Source organism: Macaca mulatta, chromosome 5, assembly GCF_049350105.2.
Source record: "Macaca mulatta isolate MMU2019108-1 chromosome 5, T2T-MMU8v2.0, whole genome shotgun sequence".
Classification (NCBI taxonomy): Eukaryota; Metazoa; Chordata; class Mammalia; order Primates; family Cercopithecidae; genus Macaca; species Macaca mulatta.
In genome coordinates this window covers 110407986-110428329 of record NC_133410.1, presented here as the reverse complement: position 1 = coordinate 110428329, position 20344 = coordinate 110407986, and the positions used below count along the sequence as shown (strand labels likewise).

At 35.4% G+C, this 20344-nt stretch overlaps 1 protein-coding gene across 8 annotated transcripts in view; it reads left to right on the top strand.

Moving 5' to 3' along the window:
* Nucleotides 1-20344, top strand: part of PPP3CA (protein phosphatase 3 catalytic subunit alpha) — a 331056-nt gene that overhangs the window by 251161 nt on the left and 59551 nt on the right. For all 8 annotated transcript variants that reach the window (XM_015138831.3, XM_078001828.1, XM_028848096.2 and 5 more), the window contains 4 exon segments: nt 2092-2203; nt 3299-3444; nt 7886-8025; nt 18993-19070. In XM_015138831.3, coding sequence (XP_014994317.1) covers nt 2092-2203; nt 3299-3444; nt 7886-8025; nt 18993-19070 — 476 coding nt within the window.

Here is a 20344-nt window from a genome sequence, read left to right as displayed (position 1 = left end):
GACTAGGAGGAGGCTGAAAGGAGCCTTCTAAATGCTGAAATGTAACTGGATCTGGGTAGTCGTTTCAGGGGATTTGTGTAAAAATTAATTAACCTGTGATTTGAGTTATGGACATTTCACTGGATATATTATACTTTCCTTAAAGAAAAAAAAAACTTTAAAAAAAGTAGCCTACGTGCCTTCAAAACATGTATTATCTCCCCCAGCATATAAATAAAATATATTCAAAATAGCAATTTCAACATGCAAATATATTTTTAAAGGAGTTTTCATATCCATTCATATTCCAAACTAGACATCCTAAATTAATGACTACTTTGGAAAACTACATATATAACTTTCAGATTAAGGTACAGCCTTAGACATTTTAAATTGGAGACATTCCTCCCATTGATATTAATAATAGTTTATGAATATCTTCTCTGAAATGTGAGACAAGCTCGAATAATACAAACTCTTTTTATTGAAACACGTAGTACAGCTATAAAACCCAATCCGTAGCAGAGACTCATTAAGGTACCGGACTGCTCACTGAGGTAACAGGAAACTTTACATACATCAACAGATCATGATGCTTTAAGGATCGCTTGTACAGGCCATTTGGTCAACTTTTCAGACATATTAATATCATTAGTCATGTGAACTGTAGCTAATAACTATAATCAGAAAGTGGTAATTAGAAACTTAAAGTAACATATATAATTTAATGTCAACCTATTATTTTGTTTACTTCAATCATAATTACATAGAGATAATATCTTGCTTGAACAACAAAATACAAACATTTGTTCTGATAATTAGTGTTTTCTCCAAAACTTGGGCTGTGTAGTCAAACATAATTAGTTCTCACTCATTTCATAAATTATCATATAAACTAAGAGAGATGATTACTCTTTACAAGTAGTACTACAAATAAATTGTCAGCAGCTTTTCCCTATAGATATTACCCAGGATATCTACTGTATTGGAAAGCCAATTATTAATGTATAAATCTCACTGATTTTAGTTTCAGATTTTAGTAACCAGAATTAGACTTGTCTCAATATTTTTGTAGTTTTTGTATCTTCTTAGCTTCACTTTGGGAATGCAGGTTTTATGAGGATAAAAGAGCATACTTGCTTTTCAAAGCATGGTTTTCTGTTGCCTATGGATTCTTAACAAATGTCAGTTGATGATAACAAATTACTGATGTTAATACTTGAGTATTTCAGTTGACTTAATGCTCATTCCAGGAAGACTGTGTCAAATGTAGATGTATTCCCAACTTGGTGAATGCATAATTGACCATCATTTTTACAGACTGCAATGCCCAAGTAACTAAGTTGAGAGTCTTAAGGTATATGAAGTGTATCCCATAGCTTTTGGCACAATATGATTAATGATTAATAAGTAAAATAAAGTGACTTCTCTTTATAAAGCTAATTATTTTTAAAAATCAGGTAACAGAAATGGAAGGATTGAAAAGATAAAGTACGACCAAATGAGGAGGCAAAGCACTGACAAGCTCAGCCTAACTTGAACTGCATCTCTATTTTCTATTACTTTTCCTCATCTCTAGCTCCCTGCCTCCTTCTCTCCCAACATCTTGTCTTTTCTGTCAGTGTCTTTGGTATATAAATCTTAAGTTTTTGATTTATGTATATATTTGATTAAACTGAAGGTGGTCAGGGAATCTCACTACATATACCAGTATTTCTTCTCATCCTTTTACACCAGCATATTTTTATTTCTAGTATATTTTAGTTAAGTTTCTTCCTCTTCCTTTTTTTTTTTTTTTTTTTTTTTTTTTTTACTCCCGATCTCCTCAGGCCACATAATTCTCCTTCTGTTGACTATATGTAATCCATTGTTTTCTTGTGGTATATGATCTTCAGTGTGTGTATGTATGTTTTAGGTGTAGATGGACCTGGCTTTTTACCAAAGTAATGTTTCCTGTTTGATTGTCAGTATCTTCTCTACCAAGGTCCAGCCTTTTGGGGGACTTTTGGTCATGGTAATACATTTTATTCATGTCTTTATGATATGTGAGCAATGAAATACATAGGTATTAAGGAAAAATATTTATTTTCATATGATTTTTACTTTTCCCAGTGTGTGCTGTATTTGTGGGCCTTGAAAATTCTTTACCCCAAAACACTGTTTTTACTTCGTGGAAATCATGAATGTAGACATCTAACAGAGTATTTCACATTTAAACAAGAATGTAAGTATACTTCAGTCTCCTTTCTTTAACACTATATACGCTAAACAGTAATTTTAATCAGTACTAAGATACATACAATATAATCCATTGCCTAAAAGTCAAAAACTTAAAGTGACACTTTTTGATCTTATCCTATATTTCTTTCTAACCATGGACATTTATGAGAATTCAGAATTTCTTTTTAAATTAGAACTTCTTTATAAAGTGATTGAAAAATTTGAATTAAAATTTGATATAATTTATCCTAAGAAACAAATGATTTAGGGATACTACTGTTTGGAACACTAATTCTACCCATTAATCTCGCATTACTCAAGAAACGCAAATGGAGGGCAAATTCAACCTATGCCTCTGTTTTGGACCCAATAAATAAATACTAGCTTCTAGTGAATCTTATAAAACTGAAGATGATGTCATTCTTTAGACATAGACAGTAGGAGTGTGGAGTGCTTTTTTCAATTTCTTTTTCCCCCTTACAATTTTTCTTACTATTCGCTGAATCTTACAAAGGTATAAAATCTTACATTTTTGTTTTATATATAAATACAATTAAATGGAAGAGCAGGGAATCTCTCTATACATATCAATATTTTTCTCTTTCATTTAGTCCTATATTCAGTGGAGCATAAAGACTTATCCTCTTCAAACATTAGATGTAAGTCATGGGAAAAGCAATGTGCAGTGAGATAGAAGCAGCTTTAGAAAATGTCTTGCCATCTGCTTTTCTACAAAATCATTAAGGAATATCAAGCAGCTTTATGGCTGTTTTTCTATTGGTCTTCCAGTTGTTCAGTTACATTTTTTTGGTGAGACATCTGCATATAAATAGCCAGAATGTATATAAAAATTCTCTTGCTATACAAAAAGTTATGAAAATTATAAAATATGAATGAATGACAAAAACAGGAAATGCTAGATATAAAAGACTAATATGTTACTTTCAAAACATCTTAATTATATTTTGGAATTTTGCAGTATGTGCCTTTATGTTAATAATATGGTCCTGGCAAGAAAACTTCTTAAAAAACCGAAACTATTTAAGTGAAATTATCCTGCTTATAAATCATAAGTATTTTTTTTTATCACTTCTAAAAGGTAAAATAAAGTATTCAGAACGCGTATATGACGCCTGTATGGATGCCTTTGACTGCCTTCCCTTGGCTGCCCTGATGAACCAACAGTTCCTGTGTGTACATGGTGGCTTGTCTCCAGAGATTAACACCTTAGATGATATCAGAAAAGTAAGTTTTGTTATTTTCCCAGTCTAATCATTTTGTGCGCTACAGTAAAAAATAGAAGACATTAATTATCCTGTCTTTATCACTAACTTTTTCCTTTTGAGTTAAAATGATTTAAAGTGGTAATGAATCTCTCCTTTGTGTTAAATTTTTATCTAGAAAGGAAGATATATTTATACTTGGAAAAGTTTTTATCTCTTCAGCCTCAGAGTTGGTCTTACCATCTGACATGTGTCTCTGGAAATATAAAATATTTAACCTCTAAAAAAATATGCCTTATCATTTCCATTTGGCTTTTTTCAAACAAATCATTGTATAGTCATGATGTATTATGCTAGAAATGTTGCTTTGCCCTTGGGAAAATATTGTAACATAACCGTTAAACTGTGTTCATTTTATGGTTTTTTAAAAATCTAGTATTTGTTACAACTTGAAACTTTTAAGTAGCAATCTAACAAGGACAATGATAATATTCTATTAATTTTATTGAGTGGATAGGTGAAAAACTGTACTTTTTAAGAAGTATTTGTAGGAAGTTTTTAAGAAGTACTCCAGTTTCGCATTGGCTATTAACAGTTTTTTAAATCAGCAAAAAGATGAGTTACATTGAATGTGGAAGTGGATTATGTCTCTTTCTTAAATAAATCTAATAACATGGGATAGTTTTATGTGGTACAATAGACAATCTTTTATTTCTTTGGTTATGTTTCTAACTCTGATGATTGCAATGATGTAAGGGAAAAAATAGAGAGTAATAAAAAATCTCAGTGTATTTTTCTTGGTGCCAAAATTGGGCCAAAGAGAGAAAGCGATGTAAATGTTTTCTTAGCTCATTTTAAAATAATATTACTTGGAATTATTTTAAAGTATGATCATTTCTTCACATTAATATTTATAACATGTTATTGAAAATTTGTGCCCACCATTAAGCTTTCTGCCTAGGAAGTCTAAATCAAATTTTTTCTGGAGGAATTATAAACAGTTGAAAACTATATTTATCTTCTTTCCTCTACTTTTAGAGACCTAAGAAAATATGCTTGTACTTATCCCATAGAATAGAGGGGTGGAAATAATTCTACCTTTTTATTATTATTCTCACCAGTAATTTTAGCAAGAATAAATTGGTCACATTGTTCTAAATTACTGTATTTGAACTGTAAAGTTTAGAATTTTGCTGAGATTTGTTCTAAAGATACGTGCTACTCAGTATATATTTAAGCCTAATGTATTATAGGTAGTCTTTGGCTTCAAATAAGTGATGCACTAATCTCAATGTGTACAGAATTTATTTCTTAAGTTTAGGTTCACTAAGAATAACCATGGGCACAGTTCAAATTCTAGATCTTGGTTATCATTAGGGCCATTCATACAAAGACTCCCTTGGTGTCACTTGTTTGATTGATTCCCATTTAATTGTTTTTTTCCATTTCTTCTGAGTTTGGAAACTTGATTGCTAAGTCTGAGAAGTCTATATGCTGAACAACATTTACAAGTTAATTCTATCAGCTGCCATAAGCTATTAAATTAGTAAACAGTATTTTCCCATTGTGTTCAGTGGAGAAGTAAAGCAAATATTTTATCTATTCATGTATCCATGTATCATATTAACCTGATAACCACTTACTGAAATAGGTTTGGAAAATGAAAAAGGTCAAATTACAAATAAGTGTAGTAGTTTCTGTTAGCAAATGATGGGCATGAAAGACATGCATTTATGTTTTATTCTCTTGCCTTGATCAGATTTCATGGCCTCGGATGGAAGATGAGAAACTTCCTAAGTGTCCTCTTTAAAAGGGGAATTAGTGAAAACTTTGCTCAAAATAGTGTTTTCATTATTTGAACAGAACTGAATAGAGTTTTGTACTGTAGAGAGTAAATAGAAAGGATAGTGCTATTGGACTATTTTGTTTAAGACACAATCACCAGCAAAAAGGTTGTAAACCTCTACTATAAAATGAATAACCATTTTCATATAGCTCTCATTTGTAGTGTTTCTTTAATACTTTTGTTCATGAAACTCATAGTTTTGAGGAAATACTTTAGTAAATTATGAATGTATTTACATACCATGAGTCTCTATTACCATGAACTCAATATTCTTTTAGAGTTCATTAGTTTTTAGAGAAAAACTATTTTTAGGTAAAATAAAACATTCAAGTTCTTCCTGTCATTGAGGTTCAAGTGTTCAAGTATAAAAATAATGTATATATTTTCCTGTTGGAAAGAAAATGCATGCTTTTAATTTTAAATAAACCTTATTTCCTGCTCTGTGTCTTTGTGTCCATTTTTGTAAGACACTTTCACACTTCTATAGAGCATAGAGCATTGGTCTTTGCTCTATCTTTGAAGTACAGTAGAGATATGATGCTGGTTCAGTATAAAATTGTTTCTTTCTGGGCCAGGCGCAGTGCCTCATGCCTGTAATCTGAGCACTTTGGGAGGCCGAGGCGGGTGGATCATGAGGTCAGGAATTCAAGATCAGCTTGACCAACATGTTGAAACCCCATCTCTACTAAAAATACAAAAATTAGCTTGGCTTGGTGGCTCATGCCTGTAATCCCAGCTACTCAGGAAACTGAGGCAGGAGACTTTCTTGAACCTGGAAGGTGGAGGTTGCAGTGAGCAGAGATCATGCCACTGGACTCAAGCCTGGGTGACAGAGGGAGACTCCCATCTCAAAAAAAAAAAAAAAAATTCTTTCTTTATGTATGAATGTAATCAGCTCATTCTTCTGTAATCTGATGGACTTTTAAAAAAAAATAAACTTCACATCCTAAATTAAGTAGATTTTTTTAAAAATATCACCTAATATCCCTAGGAATTACTTCCTTGGATATTTTAAATATTATATTCAATTTTCATACATATCATTAAGCTCTGCACATGGCCAGAAAATGATTTTTAGGTTTTTGTCTTGCTATATATCAATCCAAGTTTTTTTTATTTGTTTATTTTTCCTGTCAATGATATTAACTTTTTTAATGCACTGTATACTTTTTCCAGAATAAATGTTATATTCTGGTAGCTTTCCAAACCTTTAGTTGGGGATTCATATTAATCAGAAACTTTCCACCTCCTCTACTGTCCTACCCTTAATAAGTTCTTGTTTTTTAGAAAGAAGTTCTATATTTTTAGACACAAGTTTTATTTTTCTTAAATGTATTGTTCCAAAAGCATAAATTGTTTAAATCTCTTAAATTTAAGTTTGCAATGAATATTTTTGGCTAACATAGTGGTTGAAATATAGAGTCTTGTTTTACTGAAGTTTTTCATTGGGTGTTGAAAATGTAAAATATTGCCTCATTCTCTGTAGATACTAATAAAAAGTAGTGTGCAGCAAAACCATTACTTACATCTTGTATGTCCCAGAAAAAAAAAAATAGACAATTTGATTAGTTGTCAGCAAAATATGTTCACTTGTCTTTATTGGATTGTTTTAAAATATTAATATGAAGAATATCAATTCTTAATAGATTTTCATAGCTATTGTATGCTTTTATTCAAGAAGCTTTATAATATCTGCTGATTCACCAAAGATCCTTTAATTGCAGTTTAATCAGGATGAAGTGTTTAAAATTGATCATGATATGTTATTTCAAGTGATGATATTTCTAATATGCCTTCTAAATGCACCTTTTAAAATTGAAATGTGACTTCACTAAACATGTATAGCTGGAAAATGGATTTCATATGAAGGCTTCAGGTAAAATTATAAAGCTTAGAACTGTGAACTGAAGACTGACCAGCTAAAGTTGAGTTTATTTTACTGCTTATTATTACTCATATTTGTATACACTAAGATCCACTACAGTAGGCTTGTAGTTTATCATTAGAAACCTAGATAGCCCATAATAAAGTAATATCCAAAATATCATATAGCAAGTGGCTACTTTTAAAGTAAAAGCCATCTTTTCTCAAAATCATGTTCTTAAATATAAAAAGTATATATAACATAAGCATGAAAACTAGTTGTTTCCCATCCAAACTTCTAAATCATAGTTTAATCGAGGCAGTAATAGGAATTTCCCCCAAAAAAGTAAAAGCCTTTTCTCAATAAATGAAACAGAGGTGGAGTTACAATAACTGGTAGTGACAAAAACACTTGGATAAAGTAAGTAAGGAGAGAAGGATAAAATGTAGAATAGGAGAAACGAGAAACTGCTAAATCTAGAGATAATAGAGTCAAGAGGGAGGTAAAGGGTTAGACGAAGATGGATACTAAATGATCTCATCAGAAGGAAGCTGGAAAGAAAATTGGAGAGAGAGATGAAGGATAGGAAAACGAGTAGGAAGAAGGACAGGAAGAGAGAGGTAGAGGACATTTCACTCTGAACTGTAGCTGGTGAGAAGAGGATGGGTTCTGCATAGTGCTTGTTTCTTATATTGTCGGAATTCTAAGTTTCCAAAGATTAGTATTTTGCTCTCTGTCTTCTATTTTTCTTAGTTAGACCGATTCAAAGAACCACCTGCATATGGACCTATGTGTGATATCCTGTGGTCAGACCCCCTGGAAGATTTTGGAAATGAGAAGACTCAGGAACATTTCACTCACAACACAGTCAGGGGGTGTTCGTACTTCTACAGGTGAGAATAGAGAGCTTGCTATCTGGAACACGTTTGCATCATAATGCTAGGATTTCTCAATTTATTTATAATGTTTGTATAACTTCTTTAATAGAAATGGAAGGCTCACTAGCATTTATAAAATGAAAACATAAATAAGTAAATGGGAAATATATGTATGTATACATATACAGGTGTACGTTGGGGATGTTAAGGATTTGATTCTAGACCACCGCAATAAAGCAAATATTGTAATAAAGCAAGTCATTATTTTTTTGGTTTCTCAGTGCATATAGAAGTTGTGTTTACACTATACTGTAGTCTATTAAGTGTACAATAGCATTGTATAAAAAAAATCTACATACCTTAATCAGAAAATACTTCATTGCTAAACAATGCTGATGATCATCAGAGCCTTCAGCTAGTCATAATCTTTTTGCTAGTGGAGGATCTTGCCTCGATGTTGATGGTCACTCACTAATTAGTGTGGTAGTTTCTTTCTAAAAAGAAGACATTTATGTGGCCAACAAACAATGAAAAAATGCTCATCATCCCTGGTCATTAAAGAAATGCAAATCAAAACCACAATGAGATACCGTCTCATGTCAGTTAGAATGGTGATCATTAAAAAGTCAGGAAACAACAGATGCTGGAGAGGATGTGGAGAAATAGGAACGCTTTTACACTGTTTGTGGGAGTGTAAATTATTTCAACCATTGTGCAAGACAGTGTGGCAATTCCTCAAGGATCTAGAATCAGAAATACCATTTGACCCAGCAATCCCATAACTGGGTATATACCCAAAGGATTATATATCATTCTACTATAAAGACACATGTACATGTATGTTTATTGCAGCACTATTTACAACAGCGAAGACTTGGAACCAACCCAAATTCCCATCAGCGATAGACTGGATAAAGAAAATGTGGCACATATACACCATGGAATACTATGCAGCCATAAAAAAGGATGTGTTCATGTCCTTTGCAGGGATATGGGTGAAGCTGGATCCATAAGAACTATGATTTTGCCCCAATGCAGCAAACTAACACAAGAACAGAAAACCAAACACCACATATTCTCATAAGTGGGAGTTGAACAATGAGAACATATGGGCACAGGGAGGGAACATCGTACACCAGGGCGTGTCATGGGGCAGGGAACTGGGGAAGGGATAGCGTTAGGAAAAAATATCTAATGTAGATGATTGGTTGATGGGTGCAGCAAACAACCAGGGGACATGTATACCTATGTAACAAACTTGCACATTCTGCAAATGTACTCCAGAACTTAAAAGTGTTAAAAAACAAAACAAAACATAACAAAACACTGTTCCAAAAAAATCTAACACCAGCCTTGATTTTTTAAAATTCAATTATGTAATCACATTTAAAAGTTTTACCAGTTTCTATAACTTGAATCAGAAAAACAACTTTACATTGGTTAATTGAATCATATTTAATTCATTGTTACATTTGTTTATCAGGCTTCCTGGATAAATTAAAATGAGCAGCTTTACAGTATATAGGAGCCGTAGTATATTTATCTTTAGGACTTTGACAAACCAAGTAGAAAATATTTTTATAATAATTTTTACATTTACAAATCGCTAGGGATTTACCCATTACATGACATTTTATATCACTTCAGAAAGGAATCTGCAACACAATTAGGTTGCTGCATGACCTCACTGTCTTTCTGACGTGTCACCTCAGTTTTATCCTTCCGGATCTGATCATCCTGTTTCACTGAAGTCTCTTATCATTATACATACAGCTTATGTGAAAGTTGCAACAGTGAAAGAGAAAAGAGGTTATGAAGAAGTTTAGAATTTTAAATTTTAGAATACTTCTTCCTCTTCTTCTCCTCCCTCTTCCTCCTCTTCTTTTTCTTCTTGTTCTTGTTCCTCTTCTTCTTTTTCTTCTTCTTCTTCTTCTTCTTCTTATTATTATTATTATTATTATTATTATTATCATTATTATTAGATACTTAAAACCCTAACCTGGGCCGGGCGCGATGGCTCACGCCTGTAATCCCAGCACTTTGGGAGGCCAAGGGGGGCGGATCACGAGTTCAGGAGATCGAGACCATCCTGTCTAACAGGATGATCTCAGTAGTGAAACCCCGTCTCTACTAAAAATTTAAAAAACAGAGCAGGGCGTGGTGGCGGGCGCCTGTAGTCCTAGCTTCTTGGGAGGCTGAGGCAGGAGAATGGCGTGAACCCGGGAGGCGGAGCTTGCAGTGAGCCAAGATTGTGCCACTGCACTCCAGCCTGGGCGACAGAGCGAGACTCCGTCTCAGAAAAAAACAAAAACAACAACAACAAAAAAAAACAAAAACAAAAAAAAACAACCAAAAAAAAAAACCTAACCTGGTGTTCCCTGAAGTTAATGCTCAATTCCAGCCCTGGCAGCTAAGCTAATGGCAAGCCTGGAAGAATTCTGTAAAATACATCCAGCCGTGTATCGTCTGTCTCTCAAGTAAGCAAATATCCTTCTATAGAACGTTGATCAGATGCCTATTTAGTAGTAGGACATTTTGTTCCATATACTAAGTTTTTCTCATGGGGGGAAAAAAAGGTTTTTATCTGTTGATATGATTGAGAAATTAAAGTTCATGAATAGAAAATCTTGTGCACTATAAAGCGTCTTTCAAAGTATAGTTTTCTTTATATGAATATTAACAGAGAGGTTTGTTCTAAGTATATTTATTTTAAAAATTTATGGTTCACTTCTATATTTTGGAAATTTGGTTTAATTAATCCATTTTGGCTGAATTGAAGACACATGGTATAATATTTCTGAAAAGACTAAAATTTATTTTCAGTAATTAATTTGGGAGTAATCTTTTATTAAAGATGTTTAAACTTATAGTGAAAAGTTGGCATTGTTAAAGTACATCAAAGTTATGTGTTCAGTTTTCCAAAGCTAGTGTTAACTTTCTAATTATAACCTAGATGTTTAAATTACCTGTTTGATATCACTGAGTTATACTTCATTAACATAGTATCAAACAAAATTCAAACTCTTGATTTTGATATTAAGTCCTGTTACATTAATAATAGTATAGCATTCTATTAGTTTTTGTGTCAGCTGTTCAAATCATATTCTAAGCAGAGTCCCATACTGAACTTACATAATGTTATGTCATTTTAAAAACAGAGGATATATTTAGAATAAAGTCTACCATCTTTAATAATAGAGGATAATTAGAGAATTAAACATTTTCACTTTTGTTTTCAACATTATGATTATTTCACTTGTCTCATTAAACATTCCTAATAAATAATGATTTTTAGCCATAGCAAGTACAGATTATGTAAATAGCTGAATATCTAAATCTGTGGCCTATATATAGACTAACTAATGTCAAAGCAGTCTGGATTATGTTTTATCTAAGGAGGAGAAAAATGTCTCTCATTCTCCTACAGCTTTTTGGTCCTTTTGTCTTTAGTGCCATCTTGAAAGTAGAAGGCATCCTCTGGGATTATGGTTTATAAAGTGGATCTAGATGGGCACAAGCAAGCCATGAAATAGGTAGAGAACCTTAGTGGCAATTACCAGTTTGAGTTATTGGCAGGTATTTTGATTTACTACTCTCAGTTTTATTTAAGATTTGTATGTGTAGTTTGCATGTTTACTTTGCTGTGTCACCGTATCCACTATCTAACGTGTGTTCTGGGCCATTATTTAAATAAAATAAAGTTATGCAGAAAAATGCATCAGTCAGAATTTAACACTGTTCTTGAGTTATATTAGGTAGGCAATGTGACAGAGAGGAAAGAATCCATAAGAACTATGATTTTGCCCCAATGCTACCATTATTTTTAGAATCTTAGACCAGAGTTTGCACACTCAAATAACACCAATAATGTTCAGGCAGATAATTGAGATACTTGGAGCAGGCCAAGTGTTAGATTCTGGAGATTAGTGAGGATCATGACAAATTTTCATTTCATGTAGACCAATGAAAACTGGCAGCTGGATTTGGTGTTTAGGTTATCAATATGTATTTCTGCCTTGGATTAATCATATAAGCTTTGTATCCTGGGTTTACCTTGCTTCAAAATGAGTGAGTTAAATTAGACGTCCTAAAGCTCTTCTAAACTCTGAAATTTTAGGGGTGTCTTGACAGTGATTTTGAAGTGTTTTGGAAGCTGCAGGTGGCAACTCACTCAAATCACTACTGGTTCCTTAATCACAAATCAGCAGCCTTCTCTTCTCACACCGCCCAGCTTCTCTGCAGTGGTTCACACTCTTATCAGCCCCTTCCGTCTTGAAATCCTCTGGTTCCTCCTTGTTTACATATCCTGATTCTCCTCTGACTTACCAGGGTGATCCCTGCTTCTTCCTGCTGCTTTTTTTTTTGTCTTCCTTCTGCTTTTGACATTTTTTTCTTCACACTTTCCTCTAGGAACCACACCTACACCCGATTCCCTAGATTCACTGTAAACTGTAAACTCTATGGCCAGTTCCTGAATCTATGTCTAGCCCCCTTCATCTCTTTTTCTTTCCTGAGCTCATTTCCTGTATGACTAGTTGTCTGCTGGAACTTCTTATCTAGGGATTCCATTTTCACCTTAACCTAAACTCACCTTGCCTGAAAGGGCTTATTTACTTTCCCACTTGCTTAATCCCCACTGAAAATTCCTCCTGTTTTTTGTTTACTGTTCATTCTCCCAGCCATGCAGACTAGCAGGTGTCTTTGCTTTTTTTTTTTTTTTTTTTGAAAATCACCACCAGTCATCACATCTTTATAATAGCACAAGCATCCTAACCATGCTGCCTTTCCTCTTTCCCACTGTGGGTTCAAGACCTTTATTTTTAGTCTATTGAAATCACACCTGAGCTCTCTGCTTCCAGTTTCATTAGTATCCTCCCTCTCTCCTCTGCCCAATTCATACTGGTCCATTCATGGGTATCTTTTCTGAGAATTTTTCCACTCATTCAATTATTTGGCACACATTAGCTGAGCATTTACTGTAGTATATTCTCTCAACTGAGTTTTATACATGCTGAGTCCCTGCCTTCAAGAAAATGACAGTCTAGCAGCAGAGACCACGAAGCAGAAACAGACAAGTAAAATGCAAAGTGAATAGTGCCACCATTATAAATGTGCAGGCTATCTCTCTCTCTCTCACACATACACACACACACACACACACACACACACACACACACACAGGTTGGGGGGTAGTGGGAGAGAGAGACAGAGACAATCTGAGTGAGTGTCTTAGAAGTCCTAACCCCAGAAGGGAATGGATTAGTTCAAGGGACTATTCATGATGAAGGCATTAGCCAGCCTGAGTTTTAAAGGATTAGTAGACCATATCCAACCAGAGTCACTGGGGAATATTTTTGCAGGCGGGGAAAGCAGCATCATGAGAGTATGATGGGAAGCAACACTGGGAATTCTGCAGAGAAGGTCACCTGATCTTACTTCACCTCTACTCCCAAATTACATTAGCTGCTTCATTGTCTGTTAAAACTGAACATTCATATTACCAAGCTATTCTACTCCTATTTTATATCCTTTAGAAATGTGTCTATAAATGCATCAAAAGACATGTGCAAGATTAATCATAACAGCCAAGAAATGAAAACTCAGATATCCATTTAGTAGAATGAATAATAAATTCTAATATATTTATACAACTAAATACAACAAATGAGAATGAGCTAACCAAAACTGCACATAACAACATGCTTGAAGATCCCAAGTATAATGACGAGTGAAAGAAGTCAGATAGTGACCCATATATACTGTAAGATTCCATTAAAATATGAGTTCAACATCAAAGAAAACGAATCTGTTATGCTATAGGCCAGGATAGCGGTCCCCCGTAGAGAGGAGATGACAGTAAGAGAGACATGAGGAGTTTCTAGGGTTCAGTAATGTTCTATGTCTTGATCAGAGTGCAGCTTCAGGGGTGTTGACTTTGTGAAAGGTCATCAAGTTGATTTTTGCCTTTTTCTGTATAGATGTTTTACTTCACTAAAAAGTTTGCCTTAAATAAAAATTGCTCGCCACTTCTGAACTTAAATGTGGAAAAGTTCTGGCAGGAAGAGTTGGCCCCTTAGGACTTGATCCCCACTGGGAAAAAATGAAATTAGATCAAGAACCCTGGGGCAAAAAAGAAACACAGCAAGTCCTAGGAAAAGGTAGGTCTGACAGCATCCAGGTAGCCCCAGGACACCCTGGGACTAAGTACCCATTCCCAGGCCCCAAGAGACAGAGGGGTAGTTGAACAGTTGGGCAGGGTCTTCCCTACTACTGGATCTGGAAGAGGACAAGGACACCAAAGAAATTGTGGCTTCCTCCCTGTGTATTGGCAGGGCATTGCAGGCTGCCTGCCTCTGCTTCGCGAAAGCACTGAGGGAGGAAGGAAAGAAACCCTTTGCATCCCTCACCTGCTTGACTGACCCTATTGAGGCTACTTCAGCAATTGAGCGTAAGCTCCAGTAAGCTGACAGACTGCAGCTAAGCGTTTAAGATATGAAAATGCAAATGAAAAAGCAGCGTTCCTCTCCTAAGGCATTCCCTATTGCTGGAGCACAGAAGTATAAACATAATTTACACTACAACATGATAAGTGATATATTAGATACATATAGGAACACAGTGGATACAGCAATTGTGTACACCTTAGGTGAGATAACCTTGAAGAGAATGCTTCACAGGTGATAACTAAGACTTGGCAGAAGAACAGGCCTTTCCAGGAGGAAAAACTGCACGGGGAAAGTATCTATAAAGGCATAAAAACATTAGGAAAAAAAAAATTTTAATAATGCCCACTAGCTATGTCATGGCTATAGAGTGTTACATCTGAGAGATTAAATTGAAGGTTGAAAATATAGTTCAATATGATATAGAAACAAATACAAGAGAATAAACGGAATTAATCTAATAGTAACTATTTGCCCTATTGCCAAGCCAATTTTTCTAGCATTTATTACATTTTTTCTTTTCTACCTTCCTTACCTTTGCTCATGTTCACTCAGCTTCCGATGGTCCCTCCCCTTTTCCGGGCAGAATTCTAACCCCTTTTCTATCTACCGATCTGCATACATCATTCTTTTTAATATATAACAAAAGATAGATATTTTTCAAAAAGATTTATCTGATTAATTTCCGATGCTTTCTTGCTTGCTTTATAATGTCTCTGTAAAACTTCTACCATTTTATCTTCGATGTGTTTTATAATACAGTAGTTTTTTAAAAATATTTTTATAATGCTTTATGTTCCTGTATAGAAAACAAATACCCCTAGGACAGAAACCATGCCTTGAACTTATACCAGCCCTCCCTGTAGCTAATACTGTCTTCTAATAAATGGAACAATCATCTCTGGGCCTCTGATAAATTACTGGGGAATAAGTGATTTTTCATCTCTCTGGGGTGTTTAACTGTTAGCAGTATGCCTTTCCTGCCATTCTTTCTCTCTTGCGCGCTCTCTCTCTCTCTCTCTCTCTCTCTCTCTGTGTGTGTGTGTGTGTGTGTGTGTGTGTGTGTGTGTGTGTGTGCAGTGCTTTTCAGCTTGAACATTTTGTGGTTTGTGATCATTTCCATTAAAAAGCATAAAAGTGTAACAGAGTTTCTGTTTCTCTTTTCTAATACTATTGGAAACTTCTGTATATCCTAGGTAGGTAGTTAAGCAACAGTGGGAATATAGATGATAGTCAAGTATTTTCGAGGTTTATGAGGAAAATGTCGGTATTTCTTTGAAAAGCCGAGTATATGATGGCATATGTTTTGAAAATGTCTAAAGTTTTTCTTCAAAATGAATTCCCTCCAAGTAAATAATGCAAATACTCCTCACTTAATGCTGTTGACCTAGCAAATTGGCACTTGATTTGTTTTATTTTTTTTCAGCTTTCCATTAAAAATCAGATATATATTTTCCTGGGGAAAAACTTAGCTTAAAAACATAAGGGTATCAAACTTAGTGTGAAGAAAATATTTTAAAATTATTCTTTCTTAAGAAGAGTGTACGTTGGCTGGGCGCAGTGGCTCAAGCCTGTAATCCCAGCACTTTGGGAGGCCGAGACGGGCGGATCACGAGGTCAGGAGATCGAGACCATCCAGGCTAACACGGTGAAACCCCGTCTCTACTAAAAAATACAAAAAAACTAGCCGGGCGAGGTGGCGGGCGCCTGTAGTCCCAGCTACTCGGGAGGCTGAGGCAGGAGAATGGCGTAAACCCGGGAGAAAAAAAAAAAAAGAATAGTGTAAGTTGTTCCAAAAGGGCAATAAGAAAGAGCAACCAAGTCATTTGCCAAGGGCAAAAAAGTGACAGACCTAGTCAGGCAACCTCTGTCTGAGAGTGGTAACAAGACAACATACTTCTATACAGAAGCTTTGCGAAGGCACAAGAAATTTAAGTGAAGGCCTCAAAAAAGAAAAAAGATAGGGAAGGAACATGTATTGAGAACCCATTCTGTGCCCCTTTGGCTGGGCCTTTTATAGCTAATATATACCAAACAAATCTGCTGTTTTTGAAAGACCAACCAGTAGCTCTGAAAGTAAAGTGGTTTTTTTCTTTGTTTTTTTTTTTCTCTGTCACACACTTATCTGGAAAGGTCGTATATTCACTTTTTCTTTCAGCAGAACAGAAGCCTTTGAAGACACATGTTGGTCAACACCTGATTCTGGGTACCAGATGGGCATGTTTCCATGAAGAGACTGGGCCATCCTCTCCAGTTTCTAAAATACACTCATGTTCATCAGTTAGGTGTTTTATTTGTTGAATTGACTGGGGACAACTAGGAAGTGGAGGCCCCATGGTTATCTCCTCTTTTGCTCCCTTTCTCTTGCAAAACACACTACACATGGGCACATGAACAGAGACTGTTTTCAGTTTCAGATCCCTTTTTGCCAAAGAAGTGAATCTTTTTTATTGTCAGTATCTCTATAACTGTATGTTATCCTTTTTCTTTTTTCTTCTTTTTTTTTTTTTTTGCTCTTGTCACCCAGGCTGGAGTGCAATGGCGTGATCTCAACTCACTGCAGCCTCTACCTCCTGGGTTCAAGTGATTTCCTGCCTCAGCTTCCCGAGTAGTCGGGATTACAGGCACCCACCCCTAGGCCTGGCTAGTTTTTTGTATTTTTAGTAGAGACAGAGTTTCATCACACTGGCCAGGCTAGTCTGGAACTCCTGACCTCAGGTGATCCACCCGCCTCAGCCTCCCAAAGTGCTGGGATTACAGGCTTGAGCCACCGTGCCCAGCCAACTGTCTGTTATCTTAATAATTTTTTCTTGTTGGTCAGGGAATTTGTACAAAATGTGTAACATAGAAACTATATTTTATTTTATAATAAATAATAAATTATTTGAATAACATATACTACTAGAATGTTTCCCTGCAGTGCAATTTTTTTTTTTTTTTTTTTTTTTTTTGAGACAGAGTCTCACTCTGTCGCCCGGGCTAGAGTGCAGTGGCCGGATCTCAGCTCACTGCAAGCTCCGCCTCCCGGGTTTACGCCATTCTCCTGCCTCAGCCTCCCGAGTAGCTGGGACTACAGGCGCCCGCCACCTCACCTGGCTAGTTTTTTGTATTTTTTAGTAGAGACGGGGTTTCACCGGGTTAGCCAGGATGGTCTCGATCTCCTGACCTCGTGATCCGTCCATCTTGGCCTCCCAAAGTGCTGGGATTACAGGCTTGAGCCACCGCGCCCGGCCGCAGTGCTATTTTTATAATTGATAAATGTTTTCAATGGTATATAGTTTAAGTTCTAGTGAATATTTGCAGTTTGAGTATTGGTTTTCTGTACCTTGATTTGCATTGTCAAAATTTATTTTTGGCCGGGCGCAGTGGCTCACGCCTGTAATCCCAGCACTTTGGGAGGCCGAGGCGGGTGGATCACGAGATCAGGAGATCGAGACCATCCTGGCTAACATGGTGAAACCCCGTCTCTACTAAAAATACAAAAATTATCCGGGCATTGTTGCGGGCGCCTCTAGTCCCAGTTACTCGGGAGGCTGAGACAGGAGACTGGCATGAACCCGGGAGGTGGAGCTTGCAGTGAGCCGAGTTGGCACCACTGTACTCCAGCCTGGGCGACAGAGTGAGACTCCATCTCAAAGAAGAAAAAAATTCTTTTTATAATATGCATTTGTTTCATTAAAAGTCCTTAGAGCAGAGACATAATGACTGTAAAATGTTTTTCAAGTTTAATTTATGATTTGAATTTCATTTATAATGAAGTTATTTGAGTTTGAGACTCTTAAAAGACAAACTTAATTGTATATTGGATGTTTTATTTAGTCAAGATAGATAAGTCAAGATAAAGTTCTGCTGATCACATTTAAAGGACACATTTTCAGGCCTTGTGAACATCCATAATTTTGTTTAGGTTTTGAATGATATAATCATCTTATCGTACCCATAATGTTAGATAAAGCAATAACATGATTTCCCACCATATGGGAGGAGTCTTAAATCTGGGAGATTTAATTCAAGGTCTAAAATATAGTTCAATATGATACAGAAACAAAAATAGTTAGGAGGCAGAAGAGAGCATATGTATTCTCTTCTGCCTCCAAACTCAGTCATCTTTGTTGTATACACATACATGCACACATACGCACAAATGGTGCAATATTTGAGAAAATTGAGAATTATATTTGAAATTCATTATCTTGTTATAGTTCTGCTCTGTTCATTTTGTCTTTAAATGTAGACTTGTAAAAATTGATTTTTCTGAGAGTGGACACTTTCCTAATGTTGTTATATGATGACTTAACGTTTTTTTCCCCCAGTTCACACACTTCAACCCCTTTCTGATTACGTAAAAAGTACAGCTGTAGATTCTTTTTCTGCCACAAGGCCTTGTGAACTTGGCCTTAGAGTCGAGAGGCTTGTTTCATGAATGATGTATGTTTGATTATCTTTGATCCGGTCACACAGATCTGGATGTTAGAGATAATTGTGCTACTCCTGATGATTTCATAACAGATGCTTCTCTTTTCTTTTTGTCTCTGGCAGTTACCCGGCTGTATGTGAATTCTTACAGCACAATAACTTGTTATCTATACTTCGAGCCCATGAAGCCCAAGATGCAGGGTGAGCAGTTTTGAGCATTTATAAAAACCATGCATTTTCCATTTGCCAGAACTTCCTCACTTTGCTTAGGCTCTGCAGGTTCCCTTTTACTAGGCTTACTCCCAAAAGGAATTAGAGCTTAAAATTATCTTCTGATGGATGACACAGGCATGGCAGAGTCCTAGGAAATGAATGACTGCAGATGTATTGTAAAGTCTCCCATAAAGTTCTTCCATCTTTAGCCTGAACGAGTCCGTTTTCAGCTTGGTTTCTTAAGCACTGTAAGGGCACCTCCTCTTATTCCTCTCAATTGTTGCATTTACACTGTCATATAAGCGAGTAAATTACCAGCTAGTTTTCAGCCTTGTTGACAGCATGAATGAGAATTATACATAAATATTTAACAGATATTGCACATTTTACTATTGTTTTAAAGAATACCATTCCTAATCCTGAAGACCATTCCTGATCCCTGTAAAATCCCTGATTTTAAAGGGAAAAGAATAGGGACGTCTTTAAAAAAAAAAAAAAAAAAAGGGAAGAGTCTATATTCTAACTAGCAAATGATTACATAAAGTTGATTTTGTCTCATCTATAGGTTTTTAAGATGTAGAACAATTTTGAAGGTTTAGAAAATTATGAAATTTCAGATATTCACTTTAACAGTGTACTAAATCTACATTAGGGAGAAATTATAATAATTTTAAGATTTGAGGTCGATACTGTTCCCAGTAAACTCCACTGAAAGGCATTGTTTGCCTTTGAATAACTAAACTCATCCCTTCATAGTCCAGTTTTTCTGAAAAGTAGAAGCACTTCTTTTTATAACCTGTGTGCTGAAATTGGAAATATAGATTTTGAAGGAGGCCGATGTGTATCTATGATATCCCTGAATCAAGGCAGATACCAAGTTCCTTTCACAATTAGCTGTTTTCAAGCAATCGGTCAACAAGTGTAAACGGATCCAGTATTATATACTCACTGTGTTACAGTTGATGTTTGAAGTAACCTGTTTATATACCCAACAAGTCAGGTCTTCAAATAATTTTTCTCACTTGTGAAGGCTATAGGCTGAGTGTTCCAGTCAGCTGACTGCCTATTTTTGGCAGATTTATCCTCATTGCACTGCATATCCATAACCATTGGCTTACTTGAAGGTGTGTTAAGTGCATCAGTTAATATCAAGTATTTTTGTTTAAAATGAGAAGATGATTAATTCATTGGAAAAACTGAGATTATGTCATCCAGTTTCTTTGTTTTTGTTTGTTGTTGAGTAGGCATAGTCACCCTCTGTC